The sequence below is a fragment of the Lichenostomus cassidix genome, chromosome 27 (genome assembly GCF_008360975.1).
Source record: "Lichenostomus cassidix isolate B80296 chromosome 27, HeHo_3.0, whole genome shotgun sequence".
Lineage (NCBI taxonomy): Eukaryota > Metazoa > Chordata > Aves > Passeriformes > Meliphagidae > Lichenostomus > Lichenostomus cassidix.
In genome coordinates this window covers 4653033-4670681 of record NC_139507.1, presented here as the reverse complement: position 1 = coordinate 4670681, position 17649 = coordinate 4653033, and the positions used below count along the sequence as shown (strand labels likewise).

The 17649-nt window shown below is 36.9% G+C and overlaps 1 protein-coding gene across 1 annotated transcript; it reads right to left on the bottom strand.

Annotated features, from left to right (window-relative positions):
* Positions 1-1585: 1585 nt before the first annotated feature.
* Positions 1586-11382, bottom strand: HOXB13 (homeobox B13). Its single transcript, XM_085083324.1, has 2 exons — positions 10842-11382; positions 1586-1851 (listed from the first exon to the last, which is right to left on the bottom strand). The coding sequence occupies exons 1-2, from the start codon at positions 11380-11382 to the stop codon at positions 1586-1588; spliced, it is 807 nt and encodes a 268-aa protein (XP_084939450.1).
* Positions 11383-17649: the final 6267 nt, after the last annotated feature.

The window sequence follows — 17649 nt, the reverse complement described above, 5'->3', positions numbered from 1 at the left end:
TCAGCACTCCGAGTGAACATTTCAGCCTCCCAACCGAACCGCCAGCGTTTTGAGGTTCAACCGTGCGATTTTGGGGGCTTTTTAAATAAAAATTCCGAATTTTTCAGCACTCCGAGTGAACATTTCAGCCTCCAGAGCCCGTTTTGAGGCCAAACCACCCCATTTTTGGGGCTTTTATAATAAAAATTCCGAATTTTTCAGCAGTCCGAGGGAACATTTCAGCCTCCTAACCCGTTTTGAGGCTAAACCACCCCATTTTTGGGGCTTTTATAATAAAAATTCCGAATTTTTCAGCAGTCCGAGGGAACATTTTAGCCTCCCAACCCAACAGAGATCTGGGAGAGGCTTTTTGAGGCTAAACCACATGATTTTGGGGTATTTTGTAATAAAAATTCCGAATTTTTCAGCAGTCCGAGTGAACATTTCAGCCTCCCAACCCAACCGCTAGCCAGGAACTGTGTTTTGAGGCTAAACCGCATGATTTTGGGCTTTTTATAATAAAAATTTTGAATTTTTGAGCAGTCCGAGGGAACATTCCAGCCTCCCAACCCCATTTTGAGGCCAAACCACGCCATTTTCGGGGCTTTTTAAATACAAATTTGGAATTTTTCAGCAGTCCGAGGGAACATTTCAGCCTCCAGACCCCGTTTTGAGGCCAAACCACCCCATTTTTGGGGCTTTTATAATAAAAATTCCAAATTTTTCAGCACTCCGAGGGAACATTTTAGCCTCCTAACCCAACAGAGATCTGGGAGAGGCTTTTTGAGGCTAAACCATATGATTTTGGGGCTTTTTCAACCAAAATTTTGAATTTTTGAGCAGTCCGAGGGCATATTTCATCCTCCCAACCCCGTTTTGAGGCTAAACCACCCCATTTTTGGGGCTTTTTTAACCAAAATTTTGAATTTTCGATCAGTCCGAGGGCGTATTTCAGCCTCCTAACCCCATTTTGAGGCCAAACCACCCCATTTTCGGGGCCATTTTAACCAAAATTCCGAATTTTTGAGCAGTCCGAGGGAACATTTCAGCCTCCCAACCCAACAGACATCTGGGAGAGGCTTTTTTGAGGCTAAACCATATGATTTTGGGGCTTTTTAAAGAAAAATTCCGAATTTTCCATCACTCCGAGTGAACATTTCATCCTCCCAACCCCATTTTGAGGCCAAACCACCCCATTTTTGGGGCTTTTTTAACCAAAATTTTGCATTTTCGAGCAGTCCGAGGGAAATCTGCCAGCCGGGAGAGGCTTTTTTGAGGTTAAACCACGCGATTTTGGGGGGTTTTATAATAAAAATTCCGAATTTTTCAGCAGTCCGAGTGAACATTTCAGCCTCCCAACCCCATTTTGAGGCCAAACCACACCATTTTTGGGGCTTTTTTAACCAAAATTTTGAATTTTTGAGCAGTCCGAGGGCATATTTCAGCCTCCAGACCCCCTTTTGAGGCCAAACCACCCCATTTTCGGGGCCATTTGAACCAAATTTCCCACTTCTCCATCCCTCCCAGCCACCACTCCATCCTCCAACACTTCCAAACCCATCCCCAACCCAAAAATTCCCAATTTTTTTAGGCTCATCCTCCCCTCTCAGGCCGTTCCTCCTCCTCCTCCTCCTCCACTCTTCCCTTTCGCCACCACTTTTTTCTCCTTCACCCTCCTGTTTTGGAACCAGATGGTGATCTGCCGCTCGCTCAGGCTGGTGGCGGCGGAGATTTTGCGTCGCTTGTCGCGGGTGATGAATTTGCTGCTCTGGAATTCCTTCTCGAGCTCCTTCAGCTGCGCCTTGCTGTACGGAACGCGCTTCTTGCGGCCGCGGCGGAGAGAGCAGCCCTCGGGGAGAGGGGCGGAAGGGTCTGCGGAGGGGTGGAAATGTGTTGGATATTGAAATGGAATCATTTTGTATTATTTTGAGTTAATTTTGTAATTTTTTTTAATTATTTTTGTATTTATTTTATTATTTTTGTATGTATTTTTATGATTTTTATATGTATTTTTATGATTTTTATATTTATTTTTAGCTGGTTTTAGATGTATTTTTATTTTTCTATTTATTTTTATGATTTTTCTATTTATTTTTGGTTGGTTTTATATGTATTTTTAATTGTTTTCCTATTTATTTTGGTTATTTTAATATTTTTATGATTTTTCTATTTATTTTTAATGATTTTTCTATTTATTTTGATTGTTTTAATATTTATTTTTACTTATTTTTATATGTATTTTTAACTATATTTCTATTTATTTTTATTATTTTTATATGTATTTTGATTATTTTTGTATTTATTTTAAATTTTTTTATGTTTATTTTTATTATTTTATATGTATTTTTATTATTTTTATATTTATTTTTATTACTTATCTATGTATTTTTAGTTATTTCTATATTTATTTTTAATTTTATATTTATTTTCAATTATTTTTCTATTTTTTTAAATTATTTTTGTATTTATTTTTAATTGGTTTTGTATTTATTTTTAATATTTTTCTATTTATTTTTAATTATTTTTGTATGTATTTTTAATTATTTTTCTATTTATTTTTAATTATTTTTATATGTAGTTTTGATTATTTTTATATGTATTTTAATTATTTTTATATTTATTTTCAATTATTTTTATATACATTTTAAATTATTTTTATATTTATTTTTATTATTTTTCTATTTATTTTTAATTGTTTTTATATGTATTTTAAGTTATTTTTATATGTATTTTTAATTATTTTTCTATTTATTTTTATTTTTTTCTATTTATTTTGATTCTTTTGGATTTATTTTGATTATTTTTCTATTTATTTTTAAATATTTTTCTATTTATTTTTAAATTATTTCTCTATTTTTAATTGGTTTTATACGTATTTTTGATTATTTTTGGATTTATATTTATTAATTTTATATTTATTTTTGATTATATTTCTATGTATTTTTAATTATTTTTCCATGTATTTTTAATTATTTTTCTATTCATTTTTAATTGTTTTTCTATTTATTTTGATTATTTTAATATTTATTTTTATTACTTTACGATTTATTTCTATTATTTTAATATTTTTTATTATTTTTATACGTATTTTTATTATTTTTATATTTATTTTCAATTATTTTTATATGTATTTTTATTATTTTCATATGTACTTTTAATTATTTTTCTATTTATTTTTAATATTTTTATATGTATTTTTAACTATTTTTCTGTGTATTTTTAATTATTTTTCTATGTAATTTTAATTATTTTTATATGTATTTTTTATTATTTTTATATTTATTTTTTATTATTTTTATATTTATTTTTAATTATTTTTATATTTATTTTGATCGTTTTCCTATTTATTTTTAATTATTTTGTATTTATTTTTAATTTTTATGTTTATTTTTAATTATTTTTATATGTATTTTTAATATTTTTCTATTTATTTTAAATTGTTTTTCTATTTATTTTGATTAATTTTTTGGTTATTTTTAATTATTTTTATAAGTATTTTTATTATTTTCATATGTACTTTTTATTATTTTTCTATGTATTTTTAATTGTCTTTCTATGTATTTTTTTTCTATGTATTTTTTATTATTTTTCTATGTATTTTTTATTATTTTTATACGTATTTTAAATTATTTTTATATTTATTTTTATTATTTTTTCTATTTATTTTTAATTATTTTTATAGTTATTTCTTATTTATAATAATATTTATTTATTTATTTTCCGAGCCTGGGGATTTGGAAATATATTATGTATTTAAATGGTTCATTCTATATTATTTTTAGGGGTCTTTTTTAAATATTTATTCACGATTTGTTATTTGTTTATTTATTTATTTTGCTCACATTATGTTTAAATATTTAATTTTAATTTTATATTGTTTTATTTATTATTTTTGTATTTTTATGTTTATATTTATATATTTATATTTATTATTTATTATATTACATTATATTATATTATATTATATTATATTATATTATATTATATTACATTATATTACATTATATTATATTATATTATATTATTTATTATATATTATATTATATTATATTATATTATATTATAGCTATTATATTATATTATTTATATTATATTTTACTATTTATATTATATCATATTATAGTATCATTTATATTATATTCAAATATTCAATTTTCTATTGTAGTTTTTATTATTTTATATATTTATTATTTCTTATAGGATTGATTGATTGATTTATTTTTTATATGTTATTTATTTTTATTATATTCCGAGTCTGGGGGTTTGGAAATATAGGAGATATTTGAATGTTTTATTTTATAGTTATTTTTTTAGTTATTATTTGTTTCTATTTATTATTAATAATAATATTTATTTACACCTCCTGTGCCCTTTATTGTCCCCAAATCACCCCAACTGTGTCCTTTAGGGTCCCCAAAACACCTCAATTGTGTCCTTTAGGGTCCCCAAAAATCCCCCAGTTGTGTACTTCAGGGTCCCCAAAACACCCCAACTGTGTCTTTTAGGGTCCCCAAAACACCACAACTGTGTCCTTTAAGGTCCCCAAAAATCCACCAATTGTGCCATTTAGGGTACCCAAATTCCTCCCTGTGCCTTTAGGGTCCCCAAAACACCCTCTGTGCCCTTTACGGTCCCCAAAAATCCCCTGTGTGCCATTTAGGGTCCCCAAAGCACCTCAACTGTGCCCTTTAGGGTCCCCAAAACACCCCAACTGTGCCCTTTAGGGTCCCCAAAACACCACAGCTGTGTCCTTTAGGGTCCCCAAAAACTTCCCTGTGTCCTTTAGGGTCCCCAAGAATCCCCCAATTGTGTCCTTTAGGGTCCCCAAAAAGCCCCAACTGTGCCCTTTAGGGTCCCCAAAACACCCTCTGTGCCCTTTAGGGTCCCCAAAAAATCTCCCTGTGTCCTTTAGGGTCCCCAAAAATCCCCCAGTTGTGCCCTTTAGGGTCCTCTGAACACCTCTGTGTCCTTTAGGATCCCCAAAAACCCCCAACTGTGCCATTTAGGGTCCCCAAAAATCCTCTGTGTCCTTCAGAGTCCCAAAAAAACCCCAGCTGTGTCCTTTAGGGTCCCCAAAAACCTCCCTGTGCCCTTTAGAGTCCCCAAACCCCCTCTGTGCCCTTTAGGGTCCTCTGAACACCTCTGTGTCCTTTAGGATCCCCAAAAAACCCCAGTTGTTTCCTTTAGGGTCCCCAAAACACCTCTGTGTCCTTTAGGGTCCCCAAAAATCCCCCAACTGTGCCATTTAGGGTCCCCAAACCACCCCAGGGCTGCTCGGGAGGAAACAATAATAATAATAACAATTATTATAATTATAATATAATATAATATAATATAATATAATATAATCTGAATCCTGATAATGTCATCTGAGCCCCGATAATATGATATGAACCCTGATAATATCCTCGTCTGAATCGCGATATTAGCACCCTCTGAGCCCAGATAATATCACGGTCTGAATCACGATAATATAACAGTCTAAATCGCGATAATATCATGGTCTGAATCCCAATAATAGAATGGTCTAAATCGCGATAATATCATGGTCTGAATCCCAATAATAGAATGGTCTAAATCGCGATAATATCACGATCTGAATCCCGATAATAGAATCGTCTAAATCGTGATAATATCACGGTTTGAATCCCAATAATATAATCACCTAAATCGCTATAATATCACGATCTGAATCCAAATAATAGAATCGTCTGAATCCTGATAATATCACGATCTGAATCCCAAAAATAAAATCGTCTAAATCGCGATAATATCACAATCTGAATCCCAATAACAGAATGGTCTAAATCGCGATAATATCACTATCTGAATCGCGATAATATAATCGTCTAAATCGCGATAATATCATGATCTGAATCTCAATTATATAATAGTCTAAATCGCGATAATATCACGGTCTGAACTGCGATAATATAACAGTCTAAATCGCGATAATATCATGATCTGAATGGCGATAATATAATTGTCTAAATCGCGATAATATCACAATCTGAATCCCAATAATAGAATCGTCTAAATCCCGATAATATCATGATCTGAATCGCGATAATATAATCGTGTAAATCGCGATAATATCACAATCTGAATCACGATATAGAATCATCTAAATCGCGATAATATCACAGTCTGAATCCCAATCATATAATAGTCTAAATCGCGATAATATCACGGTCTGAATGGCGATAATATAATCGTCCAAATCGCGATAATATCACGATCTGAATCGTGACAAATCAGCCTCTGCCTCCCTGCTCCGAGTCTGAAATGGCAACGAGAAATTATTGTTCTGGGAACCCGAATTGATCTGAACCCCGAGAATGTCATTGAACCCCGAAAATGTCATCTGAACCCCGATAATGTCATTGTCTGAACCCAGAAAAAAATGTCATCTGAACCCTGATAATGTCATCTGAACCTCGATAATGTCATTGTCTGAACCCCGAAAATGTCATTGTCTGAACCCCTAAAATGTCACCGTTTGAACCCCGAAAATGTCATCTTTTGAACCCTGATAATGTCATCGTCTGAATCCCGATAATGTCATCATCTGAGCCCCAAGAATATCTGAGCCCCGATAATGTCATTGAACCCTGACAATGTCATCTGAATCCCGAAAATGTCATCATCCGAACCCTGATAATGTCATTGTCTGAACCCCGATAATATCTGAACCCCGAGAATGTCATCTGAACCCCGAAAATGTCATCATCTGCACCCCGATAATGTCATGGTCTGGATGACCAGATAATAGCCGAACCCCTATAATGTCATCTGAACCCTGATAATGTCATTGTCTGAACCCAGAAAATGTCATCTGAACCCCGAAAATATCATCTGAACCCAAATAATATCATCTGAACCCCGATAATGTCATGGTCTGGATGACCAGATAATACCCGAGCCCCTATAATGTCATCTGAACCCTGATATTGTCATTGTTTGAACCCAGAAAATGTCATCTGAACTCCGAGAATATCATTGTCTGAACCCCGAAAATGTCATGGTCTGGATAACCAGATCATATCCGAACCCCGAAAATGTCATCTGAACCCTGAAAACATCATCATCTGAACCCCGAGAATGTCATTGTCTGAACCCTGATAATGTCATCTGAACCCTGATAATGTCATCTGAACCCTGATATTGTCATTGTCTGAACCCTGGTAATGTCATCTGGACTCTGATAATGTCATCGTCTGAACCCCAAGAATGTCATCATCTGAACCCTGATAATATCACCTGAACCCTGATAGTATTATCTGCACCCCGAAAATGCCATGGTCTGGATAACCAGTTCATATCCGAACCCCAAAAATGTCATCTGAATCCCAATAATATCATCGCTTGAACGCAGAAAATGTCACCTGAACCCTGATAATGTCATTGTCTGAACCCTGATAGTAGCATCGTGTGTGCCCCGATAATGCCATGGTCTGGATAACCAGACAATACCCGAACCCCGATAATGTCATCTGAACCCCGAAAATGTCACGGTCTGGATAACCAGATCATATCCGAACCCCGAAAATGTCATCTGAATCCCAATAATATCATCATCTGAACCCAGAAAATATCATCTGAACCCCAATAATGTCATCTGAACCCCGATAATGTCACGGTCTGGATAACCAGATAAGATCCAAACCCCAAAAATATCATCTGAATCCCAATAATATCATCGTCTGAACCCCGAAAATGTCATCTGAACCCTGATGTCATTGTCTGAACCCTGATAATGTCACCTGAATCCCGATAATGTCATTGTTTGAACCCCGATAATGTCATCTGAACCCCGAGAATGTCATTTGAATCCCTACAATGTCATCTGAACCCCGAAAATATCATCTGAATCCTGATATCATAATCTGGTCCCCAAGAAATCATCTGAGCCCCGATAATGTCATTGTTTGAACCCCGATAATGTCACCCGAACCCCGAAAATGTCATCTGTGAGCCCCGGTAATATAATCTGAGCCCCAATAATATCATCTGAACCCCGAAAATGTCATCGTTTGAACCCCGATAATGTCACCGGAACCCCGATAATGTCACGGTCTGGATAACCAGATCATATCCGAACCCCGAAAATGTCATCTGAATCCCAATAATATCATCGTTTGAACCCAGAAAATGTCATCTGAACCCTGATAATGTCATTGTCTGAACCCCGATAGTGTCATCTGAACCCCGAAAATATCATCTGAATCCAGATAATGTCATCTGAACCCCGATATCATCATCTGATCCCCAAGAAATCATCTGAACCCCGAAAATATCCTCGTTTGAGCCCCGAAAATGTCATCTGAACCCCGAAAATGTCATCTGAACCCCGAAAATGTCATCTGGACCCAGATAATGTCATCTGAACCCCGAAAATGTCATCTGAATCCCAATAATATCCTCGTCTGAACCCAGAAAATGTCATCTGAACCCCGAAAAATCTCCCTCTGCCTCCCCGCTCAGATCAGAAACGGCAGCGATAATTCAAATTACTATTTAGAATAATCCAAATTACTATTATTCAGTGAGAATTCAAGTTACTGTTTTGCGAGGAGCTAGAAACGGCAATAATTCGAATTATCATTTTGTGAAGAGCTAGAAACGGCAATAATTCAAACTATCATTTTGCGAAGAGCTAGAAACGGCAATAATTCGAATTATCATTTTGTGAAGAGCTAGAAACGGCAATAATTCCAATTATTATTTTGTGACGTTGGAAATCGCAGTGAGAATCCAAATTATTGTTTTGCCAAGAGCTAGAAACGGCAAGGATAATTCGAATTTTCGTTTTGTGAAGAGCTAGAAATGGCGACGGTCATTTAAATTGTTATTTTGTGAAGTTAGGAACGGCAAGGAAAATTCAAATGATTATTTTGTGAAGTTAGGAACGGCAAGGATAATTCAAATTGTCGTTTTGTGAAGTCGGAAATCGCAAGGATCGTTTGAATTTTCATTTTGTGAAGAGTTAGAAGCGACAACGAGCATTTAAATGGGAATTTCGTGAGCTCTGATTGTCTCCAGCTCGCCAACGACCGCCGACAGCAAAACCCCTGAGCTAAAAAAATAACTGAAAAACTAAAAAAAGAACTAAAAACCTAAAAAAAACCCAAAAACTTAAAAATCCCTAAAAAACTAAAAAAATATAATTGAAAACTTAAAAACCCCAAAACCTAAAAACCTAAAAAATTAACTAAAAAACTAAAAAAAACCCGCTGAAAAAATAACTAAAAAAACCTAAAAAACTAAAAAATCCCTAAAAAATAACTTAAAACCCTCTAAAAAACTAAAAAATAGAACCAAAAACAAAAAAAAACCCTAAAAACCTAAAAAACCCCTAAAAAACTAAAAAACAACCCACTTTAAAAAAAACCTAAAAATAACTAAGAACCTAAAAAAAATCCCTAAAAATAACGAAGAAACTAAAAAAAACCTAGAAAATAACTAAAAACTAAAAAAATCCCTAAAAAATAACTTCAAAACTAAAAACAAATACCTGAAAAATAACTCAAAAACTAAAAAAATTCCTAAAAACTAACTGAAAAACTAAAAAAAAATCCCTAATAAATAATTTAAAAAACTGAAAAAACCCCTAAAATAATAACTAAAACCCTACAAAAAATAACTAAAAAACTAAAAAAATTCCCTGAAAAATAACTTAAAAACTTTTTTAAAAAAACCCTAAAAAAATAACTAAAACCCTACAAAAATAACTAAAAAAACCCTAAAAATCCCAAAACCCAACCCAACCCCGAGATTATCTCCAACTAAAAAATAACTTAAAAAAATAACAACTTTATAAAAACCCTAAAAAAATAACTAACCCCCTAAAAAATAACTCAAAAACTAGCAACAAAAACCCCCTAAAAGTCCAAACACCCAACCCAACCCCGAGATTATCTCCGACTAAAAAATAACTAAAAAACAACTTGAAAACTTTTTTAAAACCCCTAAAAAATAACTAAAAACCCCCTAAAAAAACCCCTAAAAATCCCTAAAAAATAACTAAAAAATAACTAAAAACCCCCTAAAAAATCCCTAAAAAATAACAAAAAAACCCCCTAAAAATCCCTAAAAAATAACTAAAAAATAACTAAAACCCCTAAAAATCCCTAAAAATAACAAAAAACCCCTAAAAATCCCTAAAAATAACTAAAAATAACTAAAACCCAACCCAAAAATAATACCAAACCCCTAAAATCCCTAAAAATAACCAAACCCCAAAATCCCTAAAAATAACTAAAACCCCAAAATAACTAAACCCAAACCCCTAGAAAATCACTAAACCCCTAAAAGATCCCTAAAAATAACTAAAAACCCTAAACCCCCAAACCCCCTAAATCACTAAAACCCCAAAATCCTAAAAATAACTAAAAGCCCCTTAAAAAATAACTAAAAACACCCTAAAAAAACCCAAAAAATAATACCAAAAAAACCCTAAAAAATCCCTAAAAAAATCACTAAAAACCCCCTAAAAATCCCTAAAAAATAACTTAAAACCCCCTTAAAAAATAACTAAAAACCCCCTAAAAAAACCCAAAAAATAATACCAAAAACCACCTAAAAAAAATCCCTAAAAAAATAACTAAAAACCCCCTAAAAATAACTAAAAACACCCTAAAAAAACCCAAAAAATAATACCAAAAACCCCTAAAAAATCCCTAAAAAATAACCAAAACCCCCCTAAAAATAACCAAAAACCCCCTAAAAAATAATACCAAAAACCCCTAAAAATCCCTTAAAAATAACCAAAACCCCCCTAAAAAAATCCCAAAAAATAACACCAAAAAACCCCTAAAAAACCCAAAAAACCCCGAATTTCCCCCAAGCCCAGCTCTCCTCACCTGCGAAGGTGGCCTTGAGCAGGTAGCCCGGCTGGCTCTGCTCCTTGCCGCAGCACACCTGGCCGCTCCAGCCCGCCCCGATCGCCCAGGGCTGCTGATGGTAGCCCTCGGGCGGCAGCAGCGCCTCGTGGCGAGCCTCCCCCGCTCCGCCCAGCCCGGCCACCACCGACACGTCCAGGTAGCCAGCCACCGGCTGGTAGTGGCCACCGTAGCTCGGGTAGAACGCCGCCAACTCCCGCTGGAAATCCTCGCCGGGAGCTGCGGGACCTTCCAGGAATTTGTCATATTTGTCACCCCCGAAGCCCCCCGGAGGCTTCGAGGCGCTGCGAGCCACCCGGCAGGAATAGTAGCCACTGCCGAAGTAGCCGTAGGGCAGCGGGGCTGAGCCGGGGGGAGGTTTTTGGGGGTCCTGCGGCCCCTCCGGGCCGAACCCCGAGCTCAGCGGAGGAGGAGGAGGAGGAGAAGCGGCGAGAAGCCCCCGGGGCTGCGGGCTGGGAAAGCCGGGGGGAGGCAGAAGCCCCTCGAAGGCCGGGGGCTGCATGGGGGGATTTTTGGGGGGATTTTTGGGGTGAGGAGCATCGGGGAGAGGGTTTTTTGGGGGGTTCTGGCCGCCCGGGGGGAGCCCCGGAGCGATTTGAGGTGTTCGGAGGGTGGATTTGCTGGTTTTCCTGCCCCTCCTCGGGAGCGTCACGGGAAAAGGGGTTTGGTCATTGGTTGGGAGGGAGGGAGGGAGGAGGGAAAAGAGGGGAAAATGGGAAAAAAAATAAAATTTTAAAAAAAAAAAGTGGAGGCGGAGGTGGAGGGAAAAAAAAAAGGAGAATTGGCTCGGGGGAAATTAAATTTGGGGGGGAAAAAGCGCTGCGGAAATTGGGAAAATTGGGAGAGAGGAGGAGGAGGAGGAGGAGGAAGGGGAGGTGGGGGAGGCTCGGTGGATTAAAAAAAAATAAAATAAAATAAAAAGTGGAGGCGGAGGTGGAGGGGAAAAAAAAAAAGGAGAATTGGCTTGGGGAAAATGAAATTTGGGGGGAAAAAAGCGCTGCGGAAATTGGGAAAATGGGGAGAGAGGAGGAGGAGGAGGAGGAGGAAGGGGAGGTGGGGAGGCTCGGTGGATCAAAAAACTAAAAATAAAATTAAAAAAATAAAAAAAGCTCTGCAGAAATTGGGAAAATTGGTTTTATTGAGGGGAGAGAGGAGGAGGAGTAAGAGGAGGAGGAGGAGGGGAGGTGGGGGAGGCTAGGTGGATTAAAAAATTAAAAATAAAATTAAAAAAAAAAGTGGAGGCGGAGGTGGAGGGAAAAAAAAGGAAAATTGGCTCGGGGAAAATGAAATTTGGGGGAAAAAGCGCTGCGGAAATTGGGAAAATGGGGAGAGAGGAGGAGGAGGAGGAGGGGAGGTGGGGGAGGCTCGGTGGATCAAAAAAAATAAAAATAAAATTAACAAAAATTAAAAAAGCTCTGCAGAAATTGCGAAAATCTGTTTTATTGAGGGGAGAGAGGAGGAGGAGGAGGGGAGATGGAGAAGGCTCGGTGGATCAAAAAATGAAAAATAAAATTAAATTAAAAAAAAAATTGGGCGAGGTGAAGGGGGGAAATAAAAGGGAAAAATTGTCTCAGGGAAAATAAAATTTGGGAAAAAAAAAAGCGCTGCGGAAATCGGGAAAATTGGTTTTGTTGAGGGGAGAGAGGAGGAGGAGGAGGGGAGATGGAGAAGGCTAGGTGGATCAAAAAAATAAAAATAAAAGTAAAAAAGAAATAAAAAAGCTCTGCGGAAATTGCGAAAATCTGTTTTATTGAGGGGAGAGAGGAGGAGGAGGAGGAGGAGGAAAGGGAGATAGAGAAGGCTCGGTGGACCAAAAAATAAAATAAAATAAAATAAAATAAAATAAAATATTGGGAAGATAAAGGTTGGCAAACGAGGGGAGGGAGGGGAAGGAGAGGGAGGATGAGGAATGGAAACCCCCGAGTGGAAAAATCAGATTAAAAACACCTTCATTGTCTTCATTTTTTAATTTTTTGGGGGTTTTACTGCCCAACCTGAGCTCTCCCAACCCCATTTGGACCTAAAAGGACTTTGGGAATGGAAATTTTTTGAAATTTTGAAATTTTCCAACCTCACTCAGGGTTTTTATCTCATTCCCAACCCCTCAAAAATCCCAATTTTTGGGCTCCCTGACCCTAAAAGGGCCTAAAAGCACAGAGAAAAGGGAAAAGTGAACTCAAAAATCCCCAAAAAATCAACTGCAGAGGTGTTGGGAAAATCCAGCCTGACTCTGATTTGGGTTGGGAATCATCCCGAAAATCGGGAAAATAAAAATAAATATATTCGGGATGTATTTCTTCCTGATTCTGTTGGAATAAATTGGGGAAATAAAGAGAAATAAAAATCCCTTTGGGTTCCAGACAGGTGGAGAGAGAGGAGGAGGAGGGAAAAAAATTGGAATTTGGGATGAGGAATTCCCTGGGCGTGGAAAAAATTGGGATAAATACAATAATAATTTAATAATAATTTAATAATGACCATTTAATAGCAATAATAATAATAAAATATAATATCGCCTGCGGTGAAATACTCCGGATTTGAATTCTCTGCACATTTTTCCCCTATTTTCACCTTTTTTCCACCTTTTTTCTCCACTTTTTTCCCCAATTTTTTCCCCAAAGGTCTCATCCGAGTGAAGTTTGGCCGAAATTCCCCCAAAAAACACCTTGAATTTGGCTGTGGTTCCCTGCCAGGTGAAGAAATTTGGAATTTTCTGCCTCCTGACCATCAAACCCCAATAAAAATCCCCTTTTTTGTAGAGTTTTTGGGTCAGCAGACAGCGGAGGGACAGAAATCCCAATGGGATTGGTGGGGGGAAAAAAATCCCAATTTTTCTGCAGGGAAATCAACCCACAAACCCCAAAAATTCAATTTTCCACCTCCTTGAAAAAACCCCACAATCTCTGCATTACCTGGAGAAAAAAAAAGTTTAAATCGTAAAAAAAATCACGAAAAAACGACCAAAAAATCACCAAAAAATGGCCAAAAAAATCATCAAAAATGACCAAAAAATCACAAAGAAATTACCAAAAAATGACCAAAAAACCCGCAAAGAAATGACCAAAAAATGACCCAAAAATGACCAAAAATCACGAAAAAAAGAAAAAAAAATGGCCAAAAAATCACAAAAAAAGACCAAAAAAGGACCAAAAAAATCACCCAAAAATCACCAAAAAATCACCAAAAATCACCAAAAAATGACCAAAAAATCACAAAAAAAATCACAGAAAAATCACCAAAAAAATGACCAAAGAATGACAAAAAATCACCAAAAACTCACCAAAAATCACCTAAAAAATCACAAAAAAATGACCAAAAATCACCAAAAGATCACCAAAAATTACAAAAAATCACCAAAAAATGACCAAAGAATGACCAAAAAATCACCAAAAATCACCCCAAAAAAAGACCAAAAATCACCAAAAAATCACCAAAAACCACCAAAAAACCACCAAAAAACCACCAAAAAATCACCAAAAAACCACCAAAAATCACCAAAAAATCACCCAAAACTCCCCAAAAAATTCCCAAAAATCCCAACACGCCTCGTTTTTCACCTCCACCTCCCCGCGGGGAATTCTCCTTCCCTCCCCGCCGCCCCTTTAACGACCTTCGCCACCCTTGAAATCCCTTTTTTCCTCCCTCCCGCCCCATTTCCTCTCCCCCAACCCCTTTATTTGCCCAACGTCTCGCCCGGCAGGTCAAGGCCAAGTTGAAAGTTAAATTCCCGCAGAGCTCCGGCAATTCCATCCGGATTTTCCAGCCCCGTTTTCCCTCCCAGACACCTCGGGGATTTGGGGGAAAAACTCCGGAATTAGCCCCAGTTTGGGTTAGAAAGGGATTTGGGGAAGGAGGGATTTGTTGGGGATTTTCCCGGTGGTTTTCTCCCCTTTAATTTCCTTTTTTTCCCCTTTTTTCCCCTTTTTTCCCCCTTTTTTTTCCTTTTTTCCCCATTTTTTCTCCGTTTTTTCCCCTTCTTTTTTCCCTTTTTTCCCCTTTTTTTTCCTTTCCCCCTTTTTTTTTTCCTTTTCCCCCCATTTTTTCCCTTTTTTCCCCATTTTTCCCCATTTTTTCCCCTTTTTTTCCCCTTTTTCCCCCCTTTTTCCCCTTTTTTCCCCTTTTTCCCTCTTTTTTTCCCCTGTTTTTCCCTTTTATTCATTTTTTCCTCCTTTTTTCCTTTTCCCCCCTTTTTTCCCCTTTCATTTTCCTTTCCCCCACTTTCATTCATTTTTTCTCCTTTATTTCCTTTTTTTCCCCTTTTTCCCCTTTTTCCCCTTTTTCCCCTTTTATTCCTTTTTTCCCCTTTTTTCCCCTTTTTTTTCCTTTTTTTCCCCCTTTTTTCCCTTCAGTTTGGGTGTGAAAAGGGAGAAAAGAGGTGCGGGCAGCCCAGTTTCTCCCCTTTATTCCTTTTTTTTACCTTTTTTCCCTTTTTTTCCATTTTTTCCCTTTTTTTCCTTTTTTCCCCCTTTTTTCCCTTCGGTTTTAATGCAAAAAGTGAGAAAAAGAGGAGCTGGCAGCCCAGTTTCTCCCCTTTATTTCCTTTTTTTCCCCCTTTTTTCCCCTTTTTTCCCCTTTTTTTTCCCTTTTCACCCATTTTTGTAATTTTTTCCCTTTTTTCCCCCTTTTTTCCCCCTTTTCCCTTCGGTTTTGGTGCAAAAAGGGAGGAAAAGAGGAGCGGGCAGCTCAGTTTCTCCCCTTTATTCCCATTTTTCCCCTTTTTTTATTCGGTTTTGGAGCGAAAATGAAGAAAAGGAGGACAAAGAGTGGAAAAGGAGGAAAAAACCCTTTAAAAATATATAATTTTAGAATGATTTCTCTTATTTTCGCGGCGTTATCTCGGCGCTTTTCATTTCAATTTGTTGTTGGTTTTGGGGTTTTTTTAGGGGTTTTTTTTCCACCTTTTGGCACAGATGAAACTAAGGGGAAAATGGGAATAAACTTTTCTTGTCTCTGCATGAGAAAAAAAGTTAAATTTGGGATTTTAGCAATCCAGAGTTGGAAACCGAGCCAAAAAAACAGATAAAAATCGGATTTTATTCCCTTTTTCCGAGGAATTCCCGGTGAGTTCTGCTTTATCCAACCCGCCGATGCTTCCCGGGGATAAATTCTCCTTTTTTCACCCCAAATTTAGGTTCATTTATTACATTTTTTTCCCCTTTTCTCCCAGTTCATCTCCTTTCTAAAACTCGCGGAAAATTCCCAGCAGGTTTTGCCTTTTAAAAATGAGATTTCCGAACTCATCATAAGATTTTTCCTTTCTGGAGAAAATTTCGGTGTTTAAAACAAAATCAGCTTGAAACCTTTTATTTTAAAGGGGGAAAAAAATCTGAATTTTTCACCATTTCCTCCCTCAGGGATCGACATTAAAATTATTCAGCTCTCTTATCAGTTTGCAGATATTTTTTTTTATTATTTTCTCCATCGGATCCATTTAATATTTATCCCATCTGGAACCTGGAAAAGCTCTGGAATGACTTTTTTAAAAAGTCTGGGATTTATTTATTTTTATATTTTTATTTAAGCGATTGAATCCGAACCGACATTACAAAATACTAGGGGAGAAAAAAAAAATCAAACCCAACCCAAACCCCAAAGCAGTTTGAAGAGGAGAAAAATAAAAAAATAAAAAAAAAATTGGAACAACTTAAAGAATTCACGTTTGGAAATAATTAATGGCTGGAAAATTGAATTTGGGGCTGGAAGGAAGCCCAGCCCTTCGGGTTGTGATTCTGGCAATATTTCGGGGAGAAAAAAAATCAAATAAATGCATTTTGATTTTTTTTTTTTTTTTAATTTTTATTTATTTGTTGATTTTTTCACCTCTCCCTTCACCTCCTGCCGCTCCTTTCCCCCCCCGAGGCATCCCCGGGAGCTCTGGGGGATGGAGGTGAGAATATTCCGAATATTTCCCTCCTGAGGAGCAGAATTTGGGTTTTCCAGCCCATTTGGGGTGAATTCCTTTGAAGAAATCCCTGGCAGGAGAACAGAGAGCTCAGCCTGGCTGCTCCTGGCTCCTTCCGTCCCTGGAAAGCATTCCCAGTCCTGTTCTCCCCAATTTTGGGGTGGGATGTGGGGTTGATCCCGGACTGAGGGGGTTTAATGGGGTTTTAATGGGGTTTTAATTGGGTTTAATGGGGTTTTGATGGGTTTGAATGGGGTTTTGATGGGTTTTTGCTGTTTTCCAGGTTTTCTCTCTGCTCCTTTTTTTGATTTTTGGTTTATTTTTGAGGAGGCTGAGTTGTTCCTGTGCTGCCTGAGCTGAACCTCCCTGGTTTGGGGTTCTGACTGTTCCCCAAAACAGGAATGGAGACCCTGAGAGGTTTCTGGAGTCCCAAAACCCCTCGGGAATGTTCACCTCCTGCAGATCCCACAGCCCAGGGAGGTTGAAACCCCAAAAAAATCCAGCTGTGACCCTGTTCTGCATCCATCCATCCATCCATCCTGAATCCATCCATCTCTCCATCCATCATCCATCATCCATCCATCCCTGTCCGTCCATCCTTCTATACTTCCATCCATCATCCATTCATTCATCTCCACCCATCCATCCATCCATCCTGAATCTATCCATCTGTCCATCCATCCATCCATCCATCCATCCTGAATCCATCCGTCCATCCATCATCCATCTCCATCCATCCATCCATCTCCATCCATCATCCATATCCGTCCATCCATCCCTCCATCCATCCATCCATCCATCCATGCATCTCTCCATCCACCATCCATCCATTCAACTCCATCCATCCATCCATCCATCCATCATCTA